The following is a 22,552-nucleotide window of genomic DNA, read 5'->3' on the forward strand; positions in this document are numbered from 1 at the left end:
AAAAGACAGAATTCTCCAAAATTACATTTGATGTACAAAATAATTGATTCTGAACACCAACAATATGCAGACACTTAGCTTTGCACATATCCATAAAATTAACTTAAAATACACCAATTATCACCAAATACTTCTGTACAAAAACTCCCAACTGCTACGCATGATTCCATTTATCAAATGGGCTCCAAACCATCATTCCACAAGGGCTGAAAACTAAGTGGCTACATATGAACAATATATGGTATTGAGAAAAATCCTACTAAGGATTTTTAGTCATGTATGTCTTATCTGAAATTATTTTCTTTTTTGGCAATATTTTAGAGCAGCAGCAATCACACTCCCAGCTATCAATGAAGTCAGGAAGCATTACAGGTAGTACTTTTGGAAACAAGCCCACCTGAATAACCAGAATACTTATATCATGTAACACTGGTGTGGTCTGTAAGACAAGACAAGAACAGAACTTTTGTTGCAAGTTTTATCTGTTATGCCTCCTCCAATCAGAGGAGAGAATTTAGATATTCTCACTCCAGGATATCTCTAGCAGGTATGAACACAAGCATTTCAAATAAATACTATTTTAAATATCAAAGTGATGGTTTCTACATTTGAGACAACATAATATATAAATCGAAATTAATACATTCCGGATAACTTACCAATAACTGAACACAACATAAGCTTATCTTCAGTCATTTCTTCAAATCTTTCCTTGGCTTCTCTGTTCCACTCATTTGCCCCTTTGAATGGCTCAATGCAAGCCAGCCTACACCTGATTGCCTGAAGAATAACCCAAGATTATGCAGCTAACATCACATACAGATCAAGATCATCTCATTATGACTGAATCACAGGCTTTGCTTTGCACTCAAGCAAGACAGCATGACCTTGCCTTCTGGTTCCACATTACCACAATCTAATTTAGTTCAAAATGACCCCTCCCTTCCCAGTAGCTGAGCATGAACCTCACATTCAGAGACCTTGCTGAAATATAAAGAGCCTAAAACTATTTTTCTCCTTTTTTGGTAAGGCATAGAACTGGTGCAGAGATCGGTAAAGATTATTGCACAGAAGTGATAAAAAAAGCCTACTGGTGCCTTCAAGGAGTAAAGAAAAACCCCTACCAACATATGAAGTTTCCAAGTTCAGCATAATTGGGATTGGTAACCAAAATGATCAAATGAATAGCAAAGAAAAAATAATTTCCATTTTTGGGGATTTTTTTATTTGACAAAAATACTTTGCCATTTTCTTTCCCAGTCAGTTTTCCTCCTTGTCAAAACAGGGACACTCCAACCATTCCTCATGTTAGAAAACCACCAAATTTTAAATGCAAATAAAAACCAAAACCAACAAACAAACAAAAAAAACCAAACAAAAAGAAAAGAAACAAACAACAACAACAAAAAAAAACAAAACAAAAACCAACCCTTCTTATGAGATTATCATTTAAAAAGGAAAAAATGTAAAAATTCATTTGGCTTATTAAAGAAATAAATTTAAGTGAATTAAATACACATGTATATACACATTGTATATATACCTCTTCTGCAGTATGTATACTGCAGAGCAACATTAGTTTTAATTTATACCTGAAAGATACAAAAAAAAAAATTAAGTTTTTAATATGCACCCAAAACTTTAAGTGAGACACTTTATAATGGTGGGCAAAAACAAAGTTCCTCAACATTTTATTTATTTAATATATTTCAGAAGGTGAACAATTCAAAATTAGCAGCATCTCGGGGAATGAGAGAGTGTTTAATCCAGGCATTTACCTTTTCTGGAAAGCTCAGGAACTCCTGTTTGACTCTGCGTATGTCTTTATGAGTTAAGTTAGCAATGTTGCCATAGTCAACGTATTTTACCAGAACTTCCCGACAACTTGGCAGCCCTCCAAGGAAAACAACCCAAGATATTTTAAGAAAAAATTAGTATCTGATACAGGTTAAAGCACCAGAATTTCAGAGCAGACCCCACATTCATGCCGTATGATCACCTAGTATGAATTTTTTGGAATTTTTATACCCCAACCAAAATGACTACTCTTTAGGAGCCAGCTCTTTCAGGTCCCTGAAATGACAGCCCTGGCATTTTGGCCCCCTTTGTGAGACACTGGCACACTGAACACATGCCAAGTAGACATGCAAGCAGACATGCTACACTGCCCACACACAGACAACACAGACTCAGCACAAGCACAACCTCCCCACTCTCTTTGGAATTACTAGGGAGAATTATGAACCAGCACCAGATACACTCACAGGTTGGCTGGAATAGCCAAAGCTGGGGTTCACACTGTAATAGCAAGAGAAATACTACTTAAAATAATTACATAATAGAATTTCAATAATCTCTAGAGAATGGAATATGTTGCACCTCTGTTTAGAAAGAAAAGGTGTATAAACCAGTCTATTAATAGCAAAAGAATATCAATTAGTACTACTGACTTTATGAAGCTACCTGGTAGCACCATAATTCCCAGTAAAAATACTGGCTGGATGTTACTGTTCATATCCAGCATGTGACTCTGACCTGCCAGCACATCTGATTTTGCAACCAAGCATTAGAGCAAAAGAATCAATACTTCACCTATAATCTGTGCTCTATACCAATTCCCATCCTCCTGCTTTGCAATGCAAGCTTGGCCTTCAACTGGGCAGAAAATTTCGAAGTTTTTACCATTCTCTTGTTTATATATCTCCTGAATTTTCTGTGGAAGAGCTAAAGATTCAACACTCTCTCTCTGAAATAAAAACAACAAACCACACATACAAAGCAGATGCTCATTTTAATGGCATTTTTACACTCTTAAGGGGTAATTTTTTTCCTAGTACTGTACTTTCCAGTCTTCTCTCCAAAATTAAAGTGTCATGAATACATAAAGTGAATTAAAGAGCCTAACAATTACTGGATAGTGGCCTACTCAATCAAATCTAAACAGTAAAATACTGCACGCCCAAAAAGGAATTAATAACGTTACAGAACTGACAAAAACTTTCTGGGATTTTAGGAATTCCTGAATTTTAACTAGGCTGAATCAACAACTGTTAGAATTAATCTCACCTACTAATTCTAGGAATCCAACCACCGGTAACAAGCGACACAACTTAATAGAAATTGTAGCTTATTTAGTGCGGACTACAAATAGGTCAACATTAAAATGTTTATTCATAATTTCATCTGAACGGGCTTTATTTCTAAACTTACCAAGCGAAGATAGAAATCACTCGGACTATTAATGTGACAAACCACAACAAAGACCTCTTCTCCTTCCTGTGGAATGTTTGGTGGACTGTACTGCAATACGGTGCAGTTTTCCAACTGGCTGGGAAGCTGTAATTTAAACCTAAGGTAAACAAAGTGAAATTTTGAATAAATTCAGTCAAAATGAACTGCAAACGAACCCTTTTATATTCAAATGTCAAATTTCCCATTAAAAAAACCACAAAATTATCTTATAAAAATCACTTATTGATTCATACTTATATGTATAGCTTCAACTTTCCTTCTTGCAGGTGGTGCAGCCAATTCTCTGTAATGCTTCTCCCACTGCCTACCAGCCAAATCAAACAGATCCCAGGCTCATTCTGGTGTGGTTTTCCGTCTGTGATAGACATCAAGGGCTTCTCATTTAGAGAGACTCCACTGCTATTTAAGATTTGTACAGAAACATATATTTTGCCATTTTCTAAAATAAAGTTCCCTATCTAAATGAAGTCTGACTAGTGCAAATGAGTATAGCAAGGTGCTCATTGGTGAAGGTGAAAAAAGGAAATCAGCAGACACTGCTGAAGGTTAATACATCACACATTAATATACGGAACACTGCAGAAGCAACCAGCTTAGTAAACTTCACTTGGTAACCATTATTCTGTTATCAGTTATGGCACAGAGGAGCAGGATCCAAAGGAAGACACATACCTTGCCAAATCCAAGAAAACCAATGCATCCTTGAGAGACAGCGGTGTATTACTGCTTACTTCATTAAACGGAGGTTTTCTCAGATCCACAATGAGAACACCATCCTCTTCTCTAAATACCACCATTGAAACAACTTTATTATTTACCATTTCTAAAAATTTTGTCTTTGCCTCCTCTCCCCAACCTTCATCCTGTATTAGAAAGAAAAAGTTACTGAGGATGTCAGAGAATGTTAAACAACAAATACAAACCTTAATTAAAAGATAAAGTAAATGCAAGGAAGAAAGCACAGCTGTATCTGAACAGATGAAATACTGAACATGGTCAGACTTGTCTAGTCCATAGCCAGGACAGCACTGAATGGAATTCTTTCATTATGGATTATTTGTGTATTAAACAGTGTAAAACTGAGTCAGGTTAAAGGACTGCAGTTTCCACCATGTTTCTTCTGAAGATCCCCTCAGACTGCTTTGATACATTAACCAGAATCATCTTACCTTACTTTCATTTCATGACTTTCCCATGAATTGAGAGAGCAGAAATGTAAGTTTGTCTTCTTATGTCTTTACACAAATGCACAACCTGATCTGATCAATTTACACACTGCTGATCTCCACAGCATCCTGTGTAACACTTTATCTACCTAAAAAAAGCCCGTCTGAATTTATTTCTCTGGGATCAAGTTAATGCATTTCTCATTTGATACTGCAAATCCGTGCTTTTTAGGCACAGAAAAAACTGAAAGTACATATAAGGAAGGTGTTTTATCTACACTTGTGAAAATTGTTCCAGAACTTTCCCATTTAAAGTTACTTCAGTCAACATCAGACTGGTAAAAACCCCTCGAAACTGACCAACAGTTAATACTGTCAGAAATGCACAGGTGTACTGGACTTAGTTCATTTCCATGTGAATGTGGCAAGAATAAAGCAAGCCTAATAAAAAGTGAATACTGAAGAAAATAATACTGCAACATATATGCCTTTTTTTGGTAATGGAATAAAGGTTGACAGTACTTTGTGGTTATACTGAAATAGAATAAATAACACTTTACAAGAGTGGCAAAAATTTTTAAGTAACAAGTACAATCCCTGAAGGTATTATCTTAATTATTTTGAAGAAGCCATTTATTCTTTGTTTGGATGACTTCTGAAAGTTACTACTTGTATAGTTATCAGACAGACACAAAAGAAGAGGATCAATTTTCCAATTACTTTTTAAACTTCACAAAAGAACATGTCTAAAGTACGAGCAGTGAGATTTAAGCCTGAAATATGCATTTGTAGTCTCACAGGCTTTTAAAGACAAACTGCTGTAAGCTTTTGTTTCTTTTCCAATGAAAGCAATGCAACACATCCTTTTACAAGGGAATCTAACTTAAAAAAAATACACTCTGTACTCTTGAGTTTCCTTCTGTTTATACTGGAATAAGATAACTTAAAATTTCATATTTAAATTCTTTAATAGAAATCTTATAAAGAAGGTCTTGAAATACTTAAAGCAGTTTGTACTTACTTCATTTTTGGGAACAACATCCTTCAGTGAACACCGTACTGCTAAAGGAGGAATGGCTGCAAGCTCTGCCTCAATGTGCTGGTCAGGCTTCCTCACAAACAGACAAATGTCATGGGTTTCAATAGTTTGCAGAGCAGCAGGATCAGGCCTTTCAGTGGAATCACATCTAATGTCAATGGGAATAAATGCAGCACTAGCTTAAAAGCAAAAAACCTCAAATCCAATGCCTAAAACCTTCCAAACCAAACCCCAGACTTTTAAGTTATTATTGCAGTAATTGGCATAATGTCATGTCAATAAAACAGAATTTTAAAGTCTCAGTGAAATGCATTTTTTTAAAGCATTTAGTACTTACATGCTCTCTTTTGCAACTTAAGTCTCAGTTAAATATTTTAATGTATACAGGCTTGTACACTTAAATACAGTGCCACTTTTTCTGAGGGGAATATGTATGAAGAGAATACCAGAGCCATTTGGGTATCTGGCTATCCGCCTGCGTGAAGGTGAGGAAGGACTTGTTTCTCAGAAGAGACCTTGAATAACAGCAGTAAAGACAACAACTGCAGACAAACATACCTCTCTCCATAAACATACCCTGAGAAAATCAGAACTACAGAGCTTCCAAAGTCAATCAGGAATACTTCTAGCAATGCAACATCACACACTTTGTATCTTATTGGATCACAATGCTGCTTCTTCTGATTTTTACTTTCTACAGGAATTAGTTCAGTGATAGTTCCACGACACCACATTCCAGTTTCCTTACTCTTAATGAAAGTTCTAGCACCTATATGGAAACAAATACAAAAGGACTAAATTCAGTATTTTAAAGTACTTCACACTGAAACTGTTATTACAGTTCTGCATAATGCTCCCCTGTTCCCATCCTCCACACAGGTAATGAAAGTGCTTCTGCTACAATGAAAACACAAAGACCATAAATTTTGTCTCTGTAGCCACCAGAAGTTCCCCTCACATTCATTTACACAGTGCCTTTAAGGCTGGCAGGTGCTTGGCTGGTATCAAGAAGTCATTTCTATGAAACTTTCTATAGCTGAGTAAAGTGGGAAAAACCCCACTGACATAATAAAGTTATTACATACCTTTCATCAGTTTTCTGAACACATTATGGAAGTAGGTAAGACTATTAATGTGTGGGCTAGGAAATAATTTTAATGATTTAAGAATTAAATCATTGAAGATTTAAGTATTATTGTCCTTCATTTTTCTTTCTAGAATGGTTCCTATTCAGTCAGTAAACTTTATAAGGAATGTTTACCACATAAAGTGGAGTGGGGGGAAGAGAGAAAAAAGAAAGAACACGATACTAAGGAAGATATATTGCAAGGTAGTATTTTAAGCTGTGTAGACCTTTAGAATTTAACCATTTACCTAGTTCCAAAATGTCTGAAGGCAAGAGATAGGAGGTCTTACTACAGCAGAAGTTTTCTAATTTCGTCTGCAAAGCAAATGCTTCTTTCTTCTGTGAGTATCTCCGAATATAGAAATGGCATGGATTTATAACATGGCTTACCAACACCAATTCAGTCAAACCTGAGTAAGACATAACACAAATTATCAAACACCCTCCAAGTGAACCCAACAGATATTATCAGGCATAGGATTGAGTTTATGTTGCATTAATCATGGTAATATTACCTCAAACAGATTTTAATCTGACAAGTCTTGTAATACTTGTTTCAAACTATTACCATGTTTGCTTCCTGATGAAGTTGCTCTTTTGAACTACCTCCCTTATGCTACCCTCCAAAGCAAAACTCTGTCTCACAAAGTGGCAGCCTGAATTTAAGTGGGTAATTCAGAGTTTTCATTCCCTCTAACAAAGACACAGAAAGCAAATTAGAGATTAAGACTTCCACCTTAAAGAACAAGTATGCTAAGCACTTTCCAATAGTTACTCAGTGTTAGTGCACGAAGACCAAGGAACTAGCCAAGAGATGACCCTATGTAAGACAGGACTTGTGACTAAGCATCCAAATCCTCTGTACTGCAGGTACCTCCCTCCATTAGGGATACAAAAGACAGGCTTCTCCTTCTGAAGCTATTCAACAAAGGTTGCTAATGGGTCAGAGGGTTTTAGAAGCCCCACAATCCAATTCTTACAAGAGTATTTTATACCACAGAGCTTCCTGCAAAGAGTGGACAACATCATCTAGACTGAATGTCACCTGCATGACTGATCAGGGCAGACCAACCAGATGGATTTCCAACATCCTGGAGCACTGCCACCTCTGAACTGCAACACATCATGGATGAAAGACTACACAGAACCTGGCATCTGAAACAATCTGAGCAGGTATCCAGGACTGTGCTTCCATGTTTAGGAAATGCCATATCCAGAAGAGATGCAAGATTTCTCTTGGCCATTTCCAGTGTAATAGATGGCATCTGAACAAAAAGTCTGAATGACTTGAGATTTCCCCTACAGGGACACAGCGTCTTTTGGATCACCCTGGTCATAGATTTCTCTTGGCCATTTCCAGTGTAATAGATGGCATCTGAACGACTTGAAAGATTTCCCCAACAGGGACACAGCCTCTTTTGGATCACCCTGGTCACCATCTCCAAAGAGTGATGAGTCAGCTATCTTGTCTTACATACCGAAGCATGGAATTATTAAGGCTGGAAAACATCTGTAAGACCCTGAGCACCTCCTGCACACCAGCCTGGCACTGCTGGACTCCCTCCTGTGTGACAGTGACTTTCAGTATCACAGGGTCCAGTACTGGACACAGTACTCCAGATTCGGTCTGCTAACAGGGGAAGGATTCCTTCATGGACTAGTACAATCCAGGGAAAAACTGACAAGCTGAGGAACCTAATTGTCCTGCCAAATATCATAGGATAATGGCCAGGGAGAAGATACAAGAAGCTGAGGTAACAGACAGAAAAGAATTCTCCAGGAGCCAATGACAGAAACTCTGAGGGGACTGCAATAACCACAAGTCAAAGTAAATCACTGCACAGCAGACAGTGCTTTTAACCCTCTTTGGAGAGCTTGTGATACATTTTTCAGTAAGCTAAACAGGAGAACAAAAAACAAAAACCCCAAAAGAATTGAAACAGACATCATTAAAGAACCTGCATGAGCCAAACACACGGCATAATATAAGACTCAAAAACAGGATCACGCTCAACAATGGAACACAGCAAGCATGAGGTACTAAGACACTTGCCCTCCAAGTCATCTTCCAGTATTTCTTCTATTATGACATCAGGCGTTTCTTCCTGGTCATCAAGGATAAGGGTGTCTTGTCCATTATCTTCACTGTATTTGGGAAAAAATTTATTTGGAAACAAATTAACATAATTCAGTCTCATTCTAGAAAAGCACGAGTCAGAGCAGAGCTTTCATTAAGAATGCATCACTATGTAAAAAAAACCGCCTCATAAGACCCGCTAGAAATAAACTGAATTACATTTTTTAATACCAAGACCTCAAAAAACCAGTACTATAACTCAATCCTAGGAAGAATTGCCACAGACACAGTACATATGCCTGGGCACAGCTTACTGCAAGAGCTACACCCCCACCTAGATAATCAGAGACCACAAGTACAAATACTAACTATTTGAAAAAAATGTTCATAATTTGATAAGACACCTCATTTTGAAAACAAAAGGCATATCAGATGCTTTTGTACTAACAGACACTATTCACTCTCATATGTAGGATTTTCAAATATGACAGTATGCAATAAACCTTTTTTAGCATATTCAGTGTTAACTGCAACAGCCCTAACAACAACTTCATTCCAATTTTTCAAGTATTAGTCAAAGACCACAGAAACAAACAAACAAAACAACAACAAAAAACCCCAAATAATATAAAAGCAATTGTAATTTTAAAAATAAAAGGGTTTTCTTTGTTAATTTTAGAAATTTCTTTTAGCATTTGACACAATCTGTATTTAGACTGTGAACTGGAAATACTACCAATTTCAGTACTTGCTGTTCATTAGAGATTCATTTACATGCAATTTCATGTGCTGAAATGATTAACATCTCTATTACATGTAGTACAAACATAGCAGACACAGCAGCCAGGGACATGGTTTAGTGGTTGCCTTGGCAGTGTTCGGTTTACAGTTGGACTCAATGACCTTTTCCAGCCTAAATGGTTCCATGGTCGAATCATTAAGTGCCAATGGAAGTTGAAAAGTACACAGTGTAAATGAAAACTGGATAACTCAAGTGATTCAGGAAAATGTACTAGGGCAAAACACAAGTAAAACTAAAATGTCAGAACTGAAACACAAACTGGACTGACTGGAATTCTGATTGTAATACCAGCATATAAAGATTTGCTTTGCTTCAATAAACTCTTAGAATTCCATAAGCACCTACAGTTTTTTTGATTTGATCTCCAATAAATACTTAACCACTAGAGCAGGTAAATTACTATACCTATTCTCTTTCATTAAAAAATACTTACTTCCTTGTCATTCCCCGTTTAATCTCTCCCAAATTTTCTAATGAAGATGTAATCTCCAAAGTGTTCAGGAACAACCTCAAGAGAAGAGAACAAATATTATAAAAGGTGACAAGAACACCTAAATCACTTTGACAGTTTGAGACCTACGGTGTTTTTCAGCACAATATTCATGGGGGGCAAAGTAAGATTAATTACCTACTCCAGTTTATTTCTTCCTACAGAAACCAGATTTGGCTGCTCATTTATCTTCATATTCATATTTAAAAACTCTTGTCTTATGCTTTCTCCCTTATGCACTGAGTACTGCAACATTCACTCAGTTTTCTCATCTATACTTAGTTTAGTTCAATATATTATTCTGTACAGAGACAAAGAATTTTCTTTCCTTTGTAAAGAACAAAACTGTCTCAAGTCCAAAATATATGCTTCTGTTTATTGCTACACTATTAACTGTTTTCTTTACCAATGAATGGTTTTCATCAGTAAAAAAAAAATCTTTTAAGCACTTTTACACTTAGTCTAATGCAACTGTGTATGTAAGTTAAATAAGTGCCTTAGCTTTTCTATCCAGTTTTAATGAATGAAAACCAAAATGTAAATAGTATTGAAGATCTGTCTGGGCTTCTCTCCCACTGCCCCTTCAGGAACATATCCACTGTTTCTTCTACAACATTTTATGTCTACAGCAAGTGTCTCAATTTCTATGCACCTCCTACTTGTTTTTTTTTTAACCTTTGGTGTAATTTTGGAGTGGCACAAGGTATGTAACGCCTTTATATTTTTCCTTCATCAGGTCTCCTTCGTCCTCTGCTCAGCTGAATTTCTCAATTCTTTTCTCAAAAAAGTTTTCATTTCCTTCATCAGGTCTCCTTCGTCCTCTGCTCAGCTGAATTTCTCAAAAAGTTTTCCAATGCAAAAAAATTTAAGTTTTGTTATGTCTCAGCTTTCTTTTAAGTTGAGAGAGTTTACCATTATGCATTTAAACAGGCTTCTCTGAAATTGCCATTCATCACCAACAGTATCTTCAAAGCAGTGACTTGGTAAAGTCACTAAAAGAGGATTTTATAGATTGTTTTATCCATATTCTAACTCAAGAACTCAACTGACATGATTGGAGGGGTCCTAATTTTTGTCTCATGTTGGAACAACCCACCGAGGGATTGGCTGAGTCACCACCCCTGGAGACATGTGGCTAACAGAGCTGGGGCTGTTCTGCCTGGAGAAGACCAGACACCAGGGAGACCTCACAGCACCTTCCAGAAAGACATGCACAATTTTCTGCTAGAGCCTCCTGCAACAGTTTAAAGCCAGTAACCTTTGACCTACAGGAATGTTGGTTCAGAGTAGATAAAAGGAATTTCTTACACTAAGAGCGGTGAAACAGCAGAACAAGTAGCTTGGGGAGGTGTTAAATGCCCCTGGAAAGGTTTAAGGTCAGACTGGATGGGGCTCTGAGCAACCTGATCTAGCTGAGGATGCCTTTGCTCACTGGAGGACACTTGGACTACACAACCTTTGAAGGTCCCACTCAAACCAAACCATTTTATGACTCTGTGATTTAAGACAGGCAGACACTACACTTAAACACATGGTAAAGGTGGAGCTGGTAGTGTTAGGTTAATGGTTGGACTCAGTGATCCTAATAGCCTTTTGCAACCTAATTGAATCTGTCATCGTACAAAAATTGTTTGCATTTAGCATGTAAATAATCAACTTGCTAAGCTTCATTTCTCTGCGCCAGTCGGAATCGCAACCCACCCCCCCCCCCCCCCCAGTACCAGAGTGCTTCCACATCCTGAAATGTAACAGGGGCCCCCAAGATGTTCCAAAGTAGCACCATCTTTGTTCTGTCCCTCCATTTTCCAGTGTGGCCTTTATGTACTAGGTACTGCAGCACTCTTGACCAGCCTTATGATCAAGTTGCACAGGGTCAGGTGTACCTCAGCTGAGACCTACTTTCTTGCTCACTTCTGCTACAGAAATCAACAGTCACTTCCAGTGAGGACAGCATGGCAACTGGGATTTTCCACAACCTTCTTTAGACATCAGCAGCTCAAAAAGCATTTAATGTTTCCCGAAGGTCAGAAACTGATTCACTAAAACAGTAATTAAGCCCTCATTCTCCCAATTTATTTCTATTTGTAAGGAAAGGAGGATTTCAGAAGTGGCAGAAGTCTGTCACGGATTTTTAAAATCCATATGCATTTGCCTACATTTCAGCAAATGTTATGTGCTTTCTCCCCCCATGCCTCACATGAAGGTTATTGCCTACTTTTAGTGAAGAGTTTATACTTATACCTGAAGTAGTAGTTTTTCAGTCATTGAAAGTGAAGAAGATCAACTTCTGCCGTTTAACTGTCTCATGAACAGTTTTTGTAATTAAGATAACCCATGCCTCTTTTTACCCTCCCTGTACATCTCCCACTCCAGTAATTTACCTTGAAAGTATTTTGTCCTTTAAATTCTTCACTCGTGAGAGCTCAGCCTCCACTGGCAACTTCAAGTCATAAATAATCTGAAATTAAGAAGTACAATCTTAGCTTCCATTAAACAGGAAGTTATGCATGCACCTATTATCTATAGCATGACACCTTAAATTTTATGGTAAAAACCCCTAGAGTTCAGCCAACAGCCCATTCTCAAATGTCTTCTTGCCTTATTAAGACTTAATGGTTGGGATTCTGTAATCTAAGCATATAAACAGAAGCAAAGGTCAGATACTCCTTTTGTTTCAACATCTAATGAGAAAGTGACCTCTACGTAAAAAGACAGGCTTATGAGAGGAGAGTGGTAGCTGCCAGTTCCCAAAAAAATCACAGTGGTGAGATTGAAGTAAATGACAGAAAAAAAGGAAAGACTAGAGGTCTTTTCTGGGTCAGAAGATGCAGTTTCTTCAGCTGGAAAGTGACAAATGGATGCATGGTAGATGATTCTGAAAAGCACATTTCTTCCAAGAATGACAAGACCAATTATTTGTTCCTTTTCTCAACACAAGGACTACAAAGGCTCCAAATGAAATAACTGAGTGGCACATTTTGAAATAACAGAGGAAGCTATTTTACATAAACCTAATTTTAAACAGTAAAAAGCGGAACTCACTGACACAACCTATGCCTATGTATATATAATGCACACATGTATACACCCATGCACATTGCCACAAACTTTACCAGGACATTAAAGAAAATGTTCCACAATCTTATGACAGAATAAGGTAATGTTTATTCAGTGTAATGAGCCCGATGTATCCTATTGATACTAAAATCCTTAACCTTCAACTTCCCCAGTTTCTTGGATGCTTCCTCCAAGCATCTTTCCTCTGTTGCCAGAGACAGGAAACTTCACAGGATGGACCTCTGCTCTGCTACAGCATGGCAGGTGGCATGGGTTTCTATGAACAGCAGATATGATGGGGAGAAAGAACAAAAGTAAAGGTCTGGCACCAAGAGGATCAAGTGAGTGTGGCTATGAATTCTGGAGTAGTTCAGTGAGAAGGCTGGAGAGCTCTGGAATGGAAAAGGTTTGAGAAACTGAACTGATCCAAACACCACCTTTTCACCGATCAGCACTGTGCCACTTTTCCTATCCTCCCCCTCCATTTCCTGTTTCAGATGCCAAACTCATCAAGGTAAGAATCACCTTTTTTGCTTCCTATCAGCCACCAGACTGTAACTTGAGACTAAGACCAAATAAAAATTCTGTGTCTGTGAAGAAGCAGGGGAAGAATATAATAGCCCAAAAATGTCAGCATTGAAGTCAGCAAACTGGGAATACAAACTTGCAATCCAAATTTGAATATATTTCTTAAAAATAAATTATTTCACAGTGCAAGAATGTTACTACCTGAGTGAGATCACAACAGTTTCTTAGAGAACGTGAAAATTTTAATTCCTTTGCTGTCCTAATGGCACCAATCAAATGCTGCTTCTTCTCTTCAATGATTTCCTTAGTTTTTGCAATACTAGAACTGTAGTTGTTGATGTTCTCCTTCAATTCTGCGAATGATTTCCTTTTCCTGTGTTAAAAACATTACTTTTCAAAGAATTTAACACGCACTCAGCAGCACAGACTCAAATGTGAACTGTAACACAGCTGCCAGCCACACAATACAAAGTGGATACATCCCACACACAAGGATCATCTTCCCCAAACAGTGTGAAGTACAGGCATGGGAAATGCACTCTGTAATTGGAGGAACCACAAAAGTCATAGAGTTCACACTGAGAAGACATTTATTAATTAAATATTAGGAGCACTCTTCTATTTCAACCTCCTGATATTTCCAAACACATCCAACTGAAAAATAAACAGCTAATTCTTACAATTAATTCTACTAAGGTAAGACTGAAGACCATCCCCTTCAGAGGCTCTTCCAGAAACCTGAGCTTTAACACCTCTCTCCCCTCACCCTGAAGACATAAATATTTGTGAAAATCCAGAAATGAAGTGTCCCTACACTTCTATCAGCTTGAAAACGTGCAGGAAGAAAAAAAAAAAAACCCTGCTATCCCTGCTGTTAAAATTTATCATCCACTAATAACAGTATTACAAAACCTCAAAATTGAGCTTTTTCAGAAAATGAACATTATGAGCAATTTTTCTTATCTTTTTAAGAGCAGAGGCAGCATAAGCTTGTGTTTTCCGACCACACAAACCAGCTCCAAGATGCCACAATGAAAGGGTAAAAACAAAAGACAAGTACTATGAAATATTGCTATGAGAAAACTCTTAAGCAAAAGTCTTTCACCTGAATTAGGAAGAGATTTGTGGTAAAAGCAACTCACCCGTGCCATACTACAAAACTAGATTACTACCTTGACAGAAGATTAATAAGTTCATCAAGTGTTCTATCTGCAGCTTCTGTAACTTTGTCTTTTTTATGCTTTACTTTCAACTCCAAGTATTCCAGCACCTATTTTGTTCAGTATGAATAAACATGCATTATTTCATTATTATTTTATTATTCTCACAATACTACTACTACTTTTAAAATTCAGAACAGAAGCAATGAACAGTAAGACAGTGATGGACACCCCAGCAGACAGTTACATTAAACCACTTATAGCTCATTACAAAACTCTGTTTTCTCTAAGCTAGAGTCAGCTGACACTGTTTTAATCTTCCACTGAAGCTTTTAGGTCTATGAAGAAACACACAGATCTTGGCACATGTCTCACTTTCCTCATCTGACATTCGAACACTGCACCATACACAGATAACAGCATGCTGAGATTTCTACTGCTTTTTAAAACCTCATTGTGAGCATAAAGGGAAAATTAAAAAAAAAATCTTCCACTGGCTAAACATCAGTTTTGTCACTACAGTTACATTTCATGAAGAGACTATGGGAAAAAATCTCAATAGTGCAATACTGCTTTGGCAATTTCCCAGTCTTTGTTGAAAACCTGTTGCAGAACCAGTCTTGGTATTATAATACTCATGGGTTAATATATTATAGCTGCTGAAATGGGAAGTTTTTACAATATGCTATCAGTGTATGAATTAGGAATTCAACATAGTTTTGCTTAACAGAAAGACTGGCCACTACAAAGGGAATGGAGAACACGCCTCACTGACACTTCCCACCACATTTCCCAGAACTAAGTTTTTGAAACATTAAATACTTCTATACTGTGTATCTTACAAGTAAAAGTGCAAATAGATGGCACAGACAGAACTGCAAGCTTTTCTACAGCACGTTTAAGAAGACCTAAAGTTTAAATGAATTAATTATCATTGATAAAGTTAAAAAGTTAATAAAACTTATTAACACCTAAAACTTATTAGCTTATTATTTTAGGATTGTTCCTATGTTTTATACTGTGCATATTAATTACTTGATTTACATTTTTCTGTACATTCTGTGCATTTTTTACTTCTGCTGCCCTCATAACATCTTTTCCACCTTTAAATGCAGAAAGAGGCACGCCAGAATTAAAAAGTTAAGAGTAGCTGCTAGAGTAAAAACAAAAGCTGAATTTTACACTGATCCAAGGAAACACAAACTTAGTACTTAAAGACTGGCTTGCATATAGTTCTGCTAAATATATATACTGACCTATTAATTGTAAATTATGCACAGGCTTGTGTACTCCTCTGCAGACTACATCTCAGGCAGCAGCCTGGACTTTAAGGCTATGTACTCACAGAAATAACATCAACAGTTGAAAGACAAAACAGGTAACAAAAAGGCAGGAAAAGCAAATTTAAATAGTATGTTAATGTGTGACTACTCAGAACAAAAACCTTCAGTCTAAGAGAAGACTGATTATTTCATTATTTATTTACCTAATTACACCCACCTTGCTTGCGTCATGGAAGTGACCAAGATTACTAACAGCTATGCCCAAAGCTTCATCAATATCTTGCCCAGTGTTGTTCTCCTGAGGAAAAGTTTGCAGTAAACATAAAAATTGCTTGCACAACTAAAAGATGGCCTACAACTATTTGCCATTTTGACAGAGGCATTTGATGTGGCTGACTGATGAGTTATGTGAAGACTCGAGCAGCTCCATAATGGCCATCAGGCACAAAATACTTGGCTCACCTGAATTTCACTGAGAATATTTCCACTGTAGTATTTCTGAAACAGAGTCTAAAGTTCTTTTTTAAAACAATTTAATTGCATACTCACATACAAAAGCCAAATTAAAACAGTACATGAAAAAAAAGCAAAATGAAGTTAATACAGAGAAAAGAAAACATGGAAGATTGAAGAATGGGAATATTGCAGCCTAGAACAAAAGTAAAATATTTACAAGTATCACTTTGGAACCCCCCCCCCCCCAAAAAAAATGTAGGTAGCTCCCAGTAGTTTGCCAATACAAGGAAACAATTTTCAAATTTTAACAGGCACTACAACAAAACTACCTAAGAAATCGCATCAGACATTTGCAAGGTCAGTTTACAGGACAACATCCACAAAAGAAAACAGACTGGCACTGGATATACAGCTCCTTTACGGTCACTTTAAAATATCCACAACTTATGGTTTCTGGTCTAAAACCTCACAAACCTATTCAGAAAGATGAGGTTAGGAAATTTAACAGAACGTTTAAAGAGGTCCATTTGTCCACCAACCTTGTTGCCCTGAATTACTGTTTTAAGGATGCAAACATGAGCCTTGCAAATGCCCCAGATTTAAAAACAAATAAAGAAGTCCCCAAATCAAATGTTGTGAAGCCTGGGGTATCTTTTAAGAAAAGCTAAATTCAAAATACATCATTTCACCACAGCTGGATAAAGCTAACAGTTTTCAGCTATGATCTCACTGGGGGGTCTGATCTGCACTCATTTTGTCAAGTTATCTTACGACCGCTGTAACTGCACATCCCTATGATAAGACAGAACAGTAGCAAGTAACTGTTAAGGCTGCAGACGTTTTTTGTTTTATAAAGTGCACTATTAATTATGCATATACCAAACCAAGTGAAAATATAAGGAAATTCCATGTTAACATACCATGTCAGATGATGGAACTAGAGATGATCCATCACTCAGCCCACCATTGGAAGAAAATGGGTCCTGAAAGTTCTTCTCTTTGATATTGTGACTGAAGGGCCTGCAAACAAAAAAAAATTAAAGAAAAGACCTATGCATTTTAAATAAAGCACCAAACTTCCTGCAAATACTTTACACGAGTATTTCAAAATCTATCACTAAATACATATACACACACCTATTCATGCAACAGATGAATTCACACATACAGCAGATACCCCATTAAAAAAAAAAACAAACCACCCCCTTTTTACTATAATCCCCTTAAATGTAGCTATTTTTCATTTGACAATTTTGGCAAGGCTGAACAAAACCTTAGCAGCTGGTAGTGATTCTTTTTCTCAGTGAGAGTAAATGCATGACTATGAATATTCCAGGATTCATTTTTCTTTTGTTACTGTCTAGAATACATGACCAATGACACCAAAACAATTTACTAGCAACCTGTTATGAAGGCTCTTAAATGTTATTGTATGATGACCCCCAGCTGCTCTTCTGCAACAGCAGAGAAGAGTCCCACAAAAGCAGTCTGCATAAATGAACCTTTTTCCAGGAAGGAAGCCTTGTGCTGTTCTTCCTGGGCTCAGTTTGTTGTGTCTGACCAACAGTGAAAGCATCTGGAGAACACTGCTGCAGAGACTGACAGCTACACACGAAATCTTTCACTTTGGGCAAAGTTAGCATGTTCTGACTTTGGTGCATGTTACATGCACCAAAACTCAGAAGATAAATTTCCTGCATCTTCCTTTCAGAACAGGTTCCTTATGCAACAGACCTGAAAGAATTTTCTGGGACTGTCCTTATTTGCATGAACATCAATCTCCACAGCAGTAACACTGCAGGCTGAAGACAGCCACTTCAAGACTTCCTTCAGGTTCACACGGACTGGGCAAATAAACAAGTGAATGTACTTTAGATTTGACAAGACCACAGAATATTGCTGGCATCTGATCTTCATATAGCTGTGACTAGTTATCAAAACAGAAGGAGCAATGGGATCAGCAGGTGTTGGGGGGAAGGAGGCAGAGTCCTTCCTACCACAGCCTAGCATTTCAGCAGATCTCTCTCCCTCTGAACCCTTATCAGCCATCTACCACAGTGCTTAAAACTTTCAGTTTCACATATTTTCAAGCCAAACCAATTTGTTTTTCGCTGCCTCTCAAGGCAATGATACTTGTACTCAAGGTGTTCTCACGGTATCAGAAACTCATACCAACAACACAGTAGTGAAGTTTAAAGAACACACTAAAAAAGAACAGCCCGAGGAAAATGTCTGGAATCACTTGCTTGGTCAAGTCTTCCCCCAGGCTGGCATTTAAAGTCATGAAAAGATTTAATAAAGGTTTACCTTGCTTGTCTTTCTGAGCTGCTGCCACACAGCCCAAATTTAAAGTCCATTCTGCTCTAAATTCAGAGGGAAAAAGGAAAACAAGTTACACCACAGGCTTCTAGCCAAATCCCAGGAAACTGTGTTCTATAAACCTGTTTTCACCTTCAGTATCCACCCCTGCCCAGCATTTCAATTAGACCAAGCTTTAAAGTAAGTGCTGTTGAATTGTACAAGGGGAGGTATAAGGAAAGAGCTCCAAAGTAGAGCATAGGTAGGCATCAGTACATATTTGTGATAAAAAAAAAGTGTTTCAAGTAAAAGCCTGACTTCCTGTTTGCACTTAGTATTTTCCCCATTATTATGCAAAACTCATAACATACTGGATTCCTGAACCAGATTCTACAACGTACCTTTTCAATAAGGCTTAATCTCACGGCTTAAATGCCAAAGACCTGACTAATTTGTATTTTGCAATAAATGCTAAACTGAATTTCATAAGAGGAAAAAAAGGCATTTCATGTTTGTCCAAAATATAAATTTTGATGAAACAATGGCATTAACATAACACACAGAAGTCATGCTCAAGGCATTTTTTTTAAGATGTAGAAACAGAAAACCTCAAAACTTACACACTACCAGGCAAAATTAAGTGTTTGTTTTAGTGTATTTTAAACCTTTATGTACAGAAAATGTACATATTAATGAGTTGCTTTCTTGCACACTGTGTGCACCCAAGAGGGTGGAACAGATCTGGCAACAAGGGGCACGAATGAGAATTGTAAAAACACACCTTCCTAAACGCAGGCTCTGCACATCTGACGTGCACTACACAGCAACACTGTGCAATGAGAAATGCTAGCAAGCACCTGCTGGGGATGTAGGTGGTCATAAGGCACAGACCCTGAGCTCAGAGAGGACCTGAGCCTGCTTTAATCACTCTCAATGAAAACTCACAAGATCCTATAATATTGCTACTTTACACCACCACAGCAACTGAACGGAAAAGCTTGCTGAACGGAAAGCTTTAGATTGACTTACTTGTGGAGAAGAGAAACAAAACAAATCAGTGCCTTCATCCTTCCCATCACCATGCAACACTGCAAAAGCAAGCACAGAAAAACCCACTCCTGTAGGGCATCCTAATCCATGAGACAATAGGAACACACCATCACCAGTGTAGTCGTCTAAATAGTATTCAGCAAGTCAACAGGAATTAGAAGGCTGGCTTTTTTTAATAAGAGAATTTAAGAGCTAGGAATAGAAATCCAAATGGATAGATACAAAATATAGATATTAGCTGAGAATTACAAAGACTGACTCGTGTGTACTGATAAGGGTATTATCTGTTAACATTAACAATATATACTGTTACTACATTCAGTACAGGATAACCACACAAAAAGAAAAAAGGCAAAATACCCCAAACCTTCAAAAAGCATAGTTAAGTAAAGGCAAAAAATTGCTTCATAAATACTACGCATCCCATACAATTTTTCAACTCTTGGAAAGAAATTACTCATGCAGAAAAACCCAGAAAAATGAAGTTTCTTTTACAACAAACTTGACAATCACTTCATCAAGAAAAGGAGCTGGAGAGGAATCAAAAGGAATTTATTTTTCTTGCTTGCTACTGGTAAGTAGCAAATACACAATGTGTTAATCAAATGCAGCAGCCCATCTACTGTCCTTAACAGATCATATAAAATGAAAATTAACAGTGAGTAGTGCACACTACTCAAATAATAAAACTGCTGGAAATAAAAAGATCCCAAAGCCTTACCTTCCGCACTGAGAGCTTTCGACATATGACACAAATCACCGTTTCTCTGACGTGGCTGTGTAAAATGCTCTTCCAGTAGCTTAGGATATTGCCTTCAGAGGTAAAAGTAAAGATTTAGGATCACCAAGAATATTAGTAAGAAACTAATTCTGACTTTTAGCTCTTTCAGAGCTATACTCATCCACTTTTACCAAGTGACTTTATGAAGAAGCTGCAGTTAACAAAACACACCACAAAAAATTTGTTACCCTCTCTTAACTGGGGAAGTACTTTAGCTCTGCGACACTGAATTCATCATACATAAAGGTGATACTACAGCTGCTAGGCATGCGGTATTTCAAGTAACTAGAACCAGCACAAATAAATTTATGTAATCAGTTTTAATCACATTCATTATAGTTATTTAAAATGTACTGAATAAATCAACAGAGCTAATTTGTAAAAAATACATACAGACCAGTAGGATACAGTATCTGATAGCACACCAAATTGCATTTAAAATGTCTCTTTCCATGAACCTACTCCAAATACTGAAACTTTACACAAACTGAGTATTTTACTCACATACGTAACACAGAAAAACGGTCTCACAACACTACAGCACACAAACATTACTTCCTACATTTTCTCAATTCTATTTCCTGGTAATTGCGCTGTCAGAGCTTAAAAATATTAACGCCACCATCTCAAAGTTCACATACCTCACACCTTTCATTCTACTTCTGGGAACCTCTTTGTTACTACCATCCAATAAGGAGAACTCTCCCCTTCCATTCATGGTGCCTGATATTAAAAAAAAAAAAAAAAAATCGACAAATTACTTTCAACCTTTCAACACAGCCCAGCTCATCACTTGAGCCAACACTACAGGTTCACATCACTTTGTGTAGCGCAAAATGGAAGCGACAGATGCAGAAATCATATCGAGCATACACTTATTTCTTCCTTCAAAAGAAAATCTGAACGGACAGACCAGCCTGCCCTGCACTGCTCTGACCCACCCACCACTGCTGGGCACCGCAGGGAGCCCACAGCACCGCCGGGCACCGCAGGGAGCCCACAGCACCGCCGGGCACCGCACCTCCCTCCTGAGCGCGTATCCTCAAAGGAGGGTTTCTCCCTACTGCAATTATCTCCATACTCACTCCCAGTCCGCAATCTACCCCGACTCCCTTCCCTGGGGCCTGCTACCGCCCCCCGCGGCTCCGGTGGTTTCTCTGGTTGTTGTTTTCGCTCGCTGCCCGAGAGCAGCCCTGTCCCCGCGGCGCTGCGGGCGGGCTCAGGGAAGCGCGGCTCCCGCTCGCGCACCGCGCCGCTCCTCGCGCCGCCGCACCCAGCTCCTCGCGCGCCAAGATGGCGGCCGGCCCGGGGCGCCTCTCACGCGTGGCCGCAGCCAATCGCGGGCAGGCGCGAGGGGCGGGGCGGCGCGGGGCGGCATGGCGGAGTGCCTGCGCTGCTGCGAGCGTGTGTGCCGCGGCCGGGCTGGGACACCGCCGGCTGCTCGCTCGCTACCCCAGCAGCGAAATCGGGGACAAAATCGGGAGAGGGAAAGGTAGAAAACCCGTGGGTTGAGGTTAAGGCGGTTTAATAGAGAAAGCAAAAGCTATGCGTGTAAGCAAAGCAAAACAAGGGATTAATTCCCTGCTTCCCGTTGGCAGGCAGGTGTTCAGCCATCCTCGGGAGAGCAGGGACCCACCACTTACAATGGAAACTTGGGAAGGCAAAAGCCATCACTCCAAACATCCCACCTGCCTTTCTTTCCCCGCTTCGACCGTGATGCCAGATGGTCTGGAATGTTCTTTTGGTCAGTCGGGGTCTCACCTGCCCTGGCTGTGTCCTCTCCCAGCCTCTCATGCACCTACAGCTTCCTCACCAGTATGTCAGCTCAAAAACTGACAATACAAAGGCAGAAAAGGCCCTGGTTCTGTGTGAACCCTGCTCAGCAATAACGAAACCATCTCTATATTGTCAGTGCTCTGCTCAGCCCAAATCCAAACCACAGCCACTGTCACTACCCCAGCCAAAACCAGAACACTGGATAGAAATC

The 22,552-nt window shown here is 38.5% G+C and overlaps 1 protein-coding gene across 1 annotated transcript in view; it reads right to left on the reverse strand.

The window, feature by feature from the left end:
* Positions 1-21,283, reverse strand: part of RNF17 (ring finger protein 17) — a 39,323-nt gene extending 18,040 nt beyond the window's left edge. Inside the window, exons 1-19 of the mRNA XM_041487357.1 lie at positions 21,207-21,283; positions 20,506-20,597; positions 19,764-19,822; positions 18,744-18,799; positions 17,357-17,456; positions 16,198-16,275; positions 14,710-14,807; positions 13,739-13,910; positions 12,334-12,410; positions 9,896-9,970; positions 8,637-8,728; positions 6,832-6,993; positions 6,034-6,226; positions 5,440-5,605; positions 3,925-4,115; positions 3,211-3,349; positions 2,593-2,746; positions 1,779-1,894; positions 660-780 (exon numbers count right to left, since the gene is read on the reverse strand). Coding sequence (XP_041343291.1) covers positions 660-780; positions 1,779-1,894; positions 2,593-2,746; positions 3,211-3,349; positions 3,925-4,115; positions 5,440-5,605; positions 6,034-6,226; positions 6,832-6,993; positions 8,637-8,728; positions 9,896-9,970; positions 12,334-12,410; positions 13,739-13,910; positions 14,710-14,807; positions 16,198-16,275; positions 17,357-17,456; positions 18,744-18,799; positions 19,764-19,822; positions 20,506-20,597; positions 21,207-21,283 — 2,218 coding nt within the window. The remainder of the gene's footprint in view (positions 1-659; positions 781-1,778; positions 1,895-2,592; positions 2,747-3,210; positions 3,350-3,924; positions 4,116-5,439; positions 5,606-6,033; positions 6,227-6,831; positions 6,994-8,636; positions 8,729-9,895; positions 9,971-12,333; positions 12,411-13,738; positions 13,911-14,709; positions 14,808-16,197; positions 16,276-17,356; positions 17,457-18,743; positions 18,800-19,763; positions 19,823-20,505; positions 20,598-21,206) is intronic.
* Between the last annotated feature and the right edge of the window lie 1,269 nt (positions 21,284-22,552).

The sequence above is a fragment of the Pyrgilauda ruficollis genome, unplaced genomic scaffold, assembly GCF_017590135.1.
Source record: "Pyrgilauda ruficollis isolate IOZ18807 unplaced genomic scaffold, ASM1759013v1 scaffold8, whole genome shotgun sequence".
In the NCBI taxonomy this organism is placed as follows: domain Eukaryota; kingdom Metazoa; phylum Chordata; class Aves; order Passeriformes; family Passeridae; genus Pyrgilauda; species Pyrgilauda ruficollis.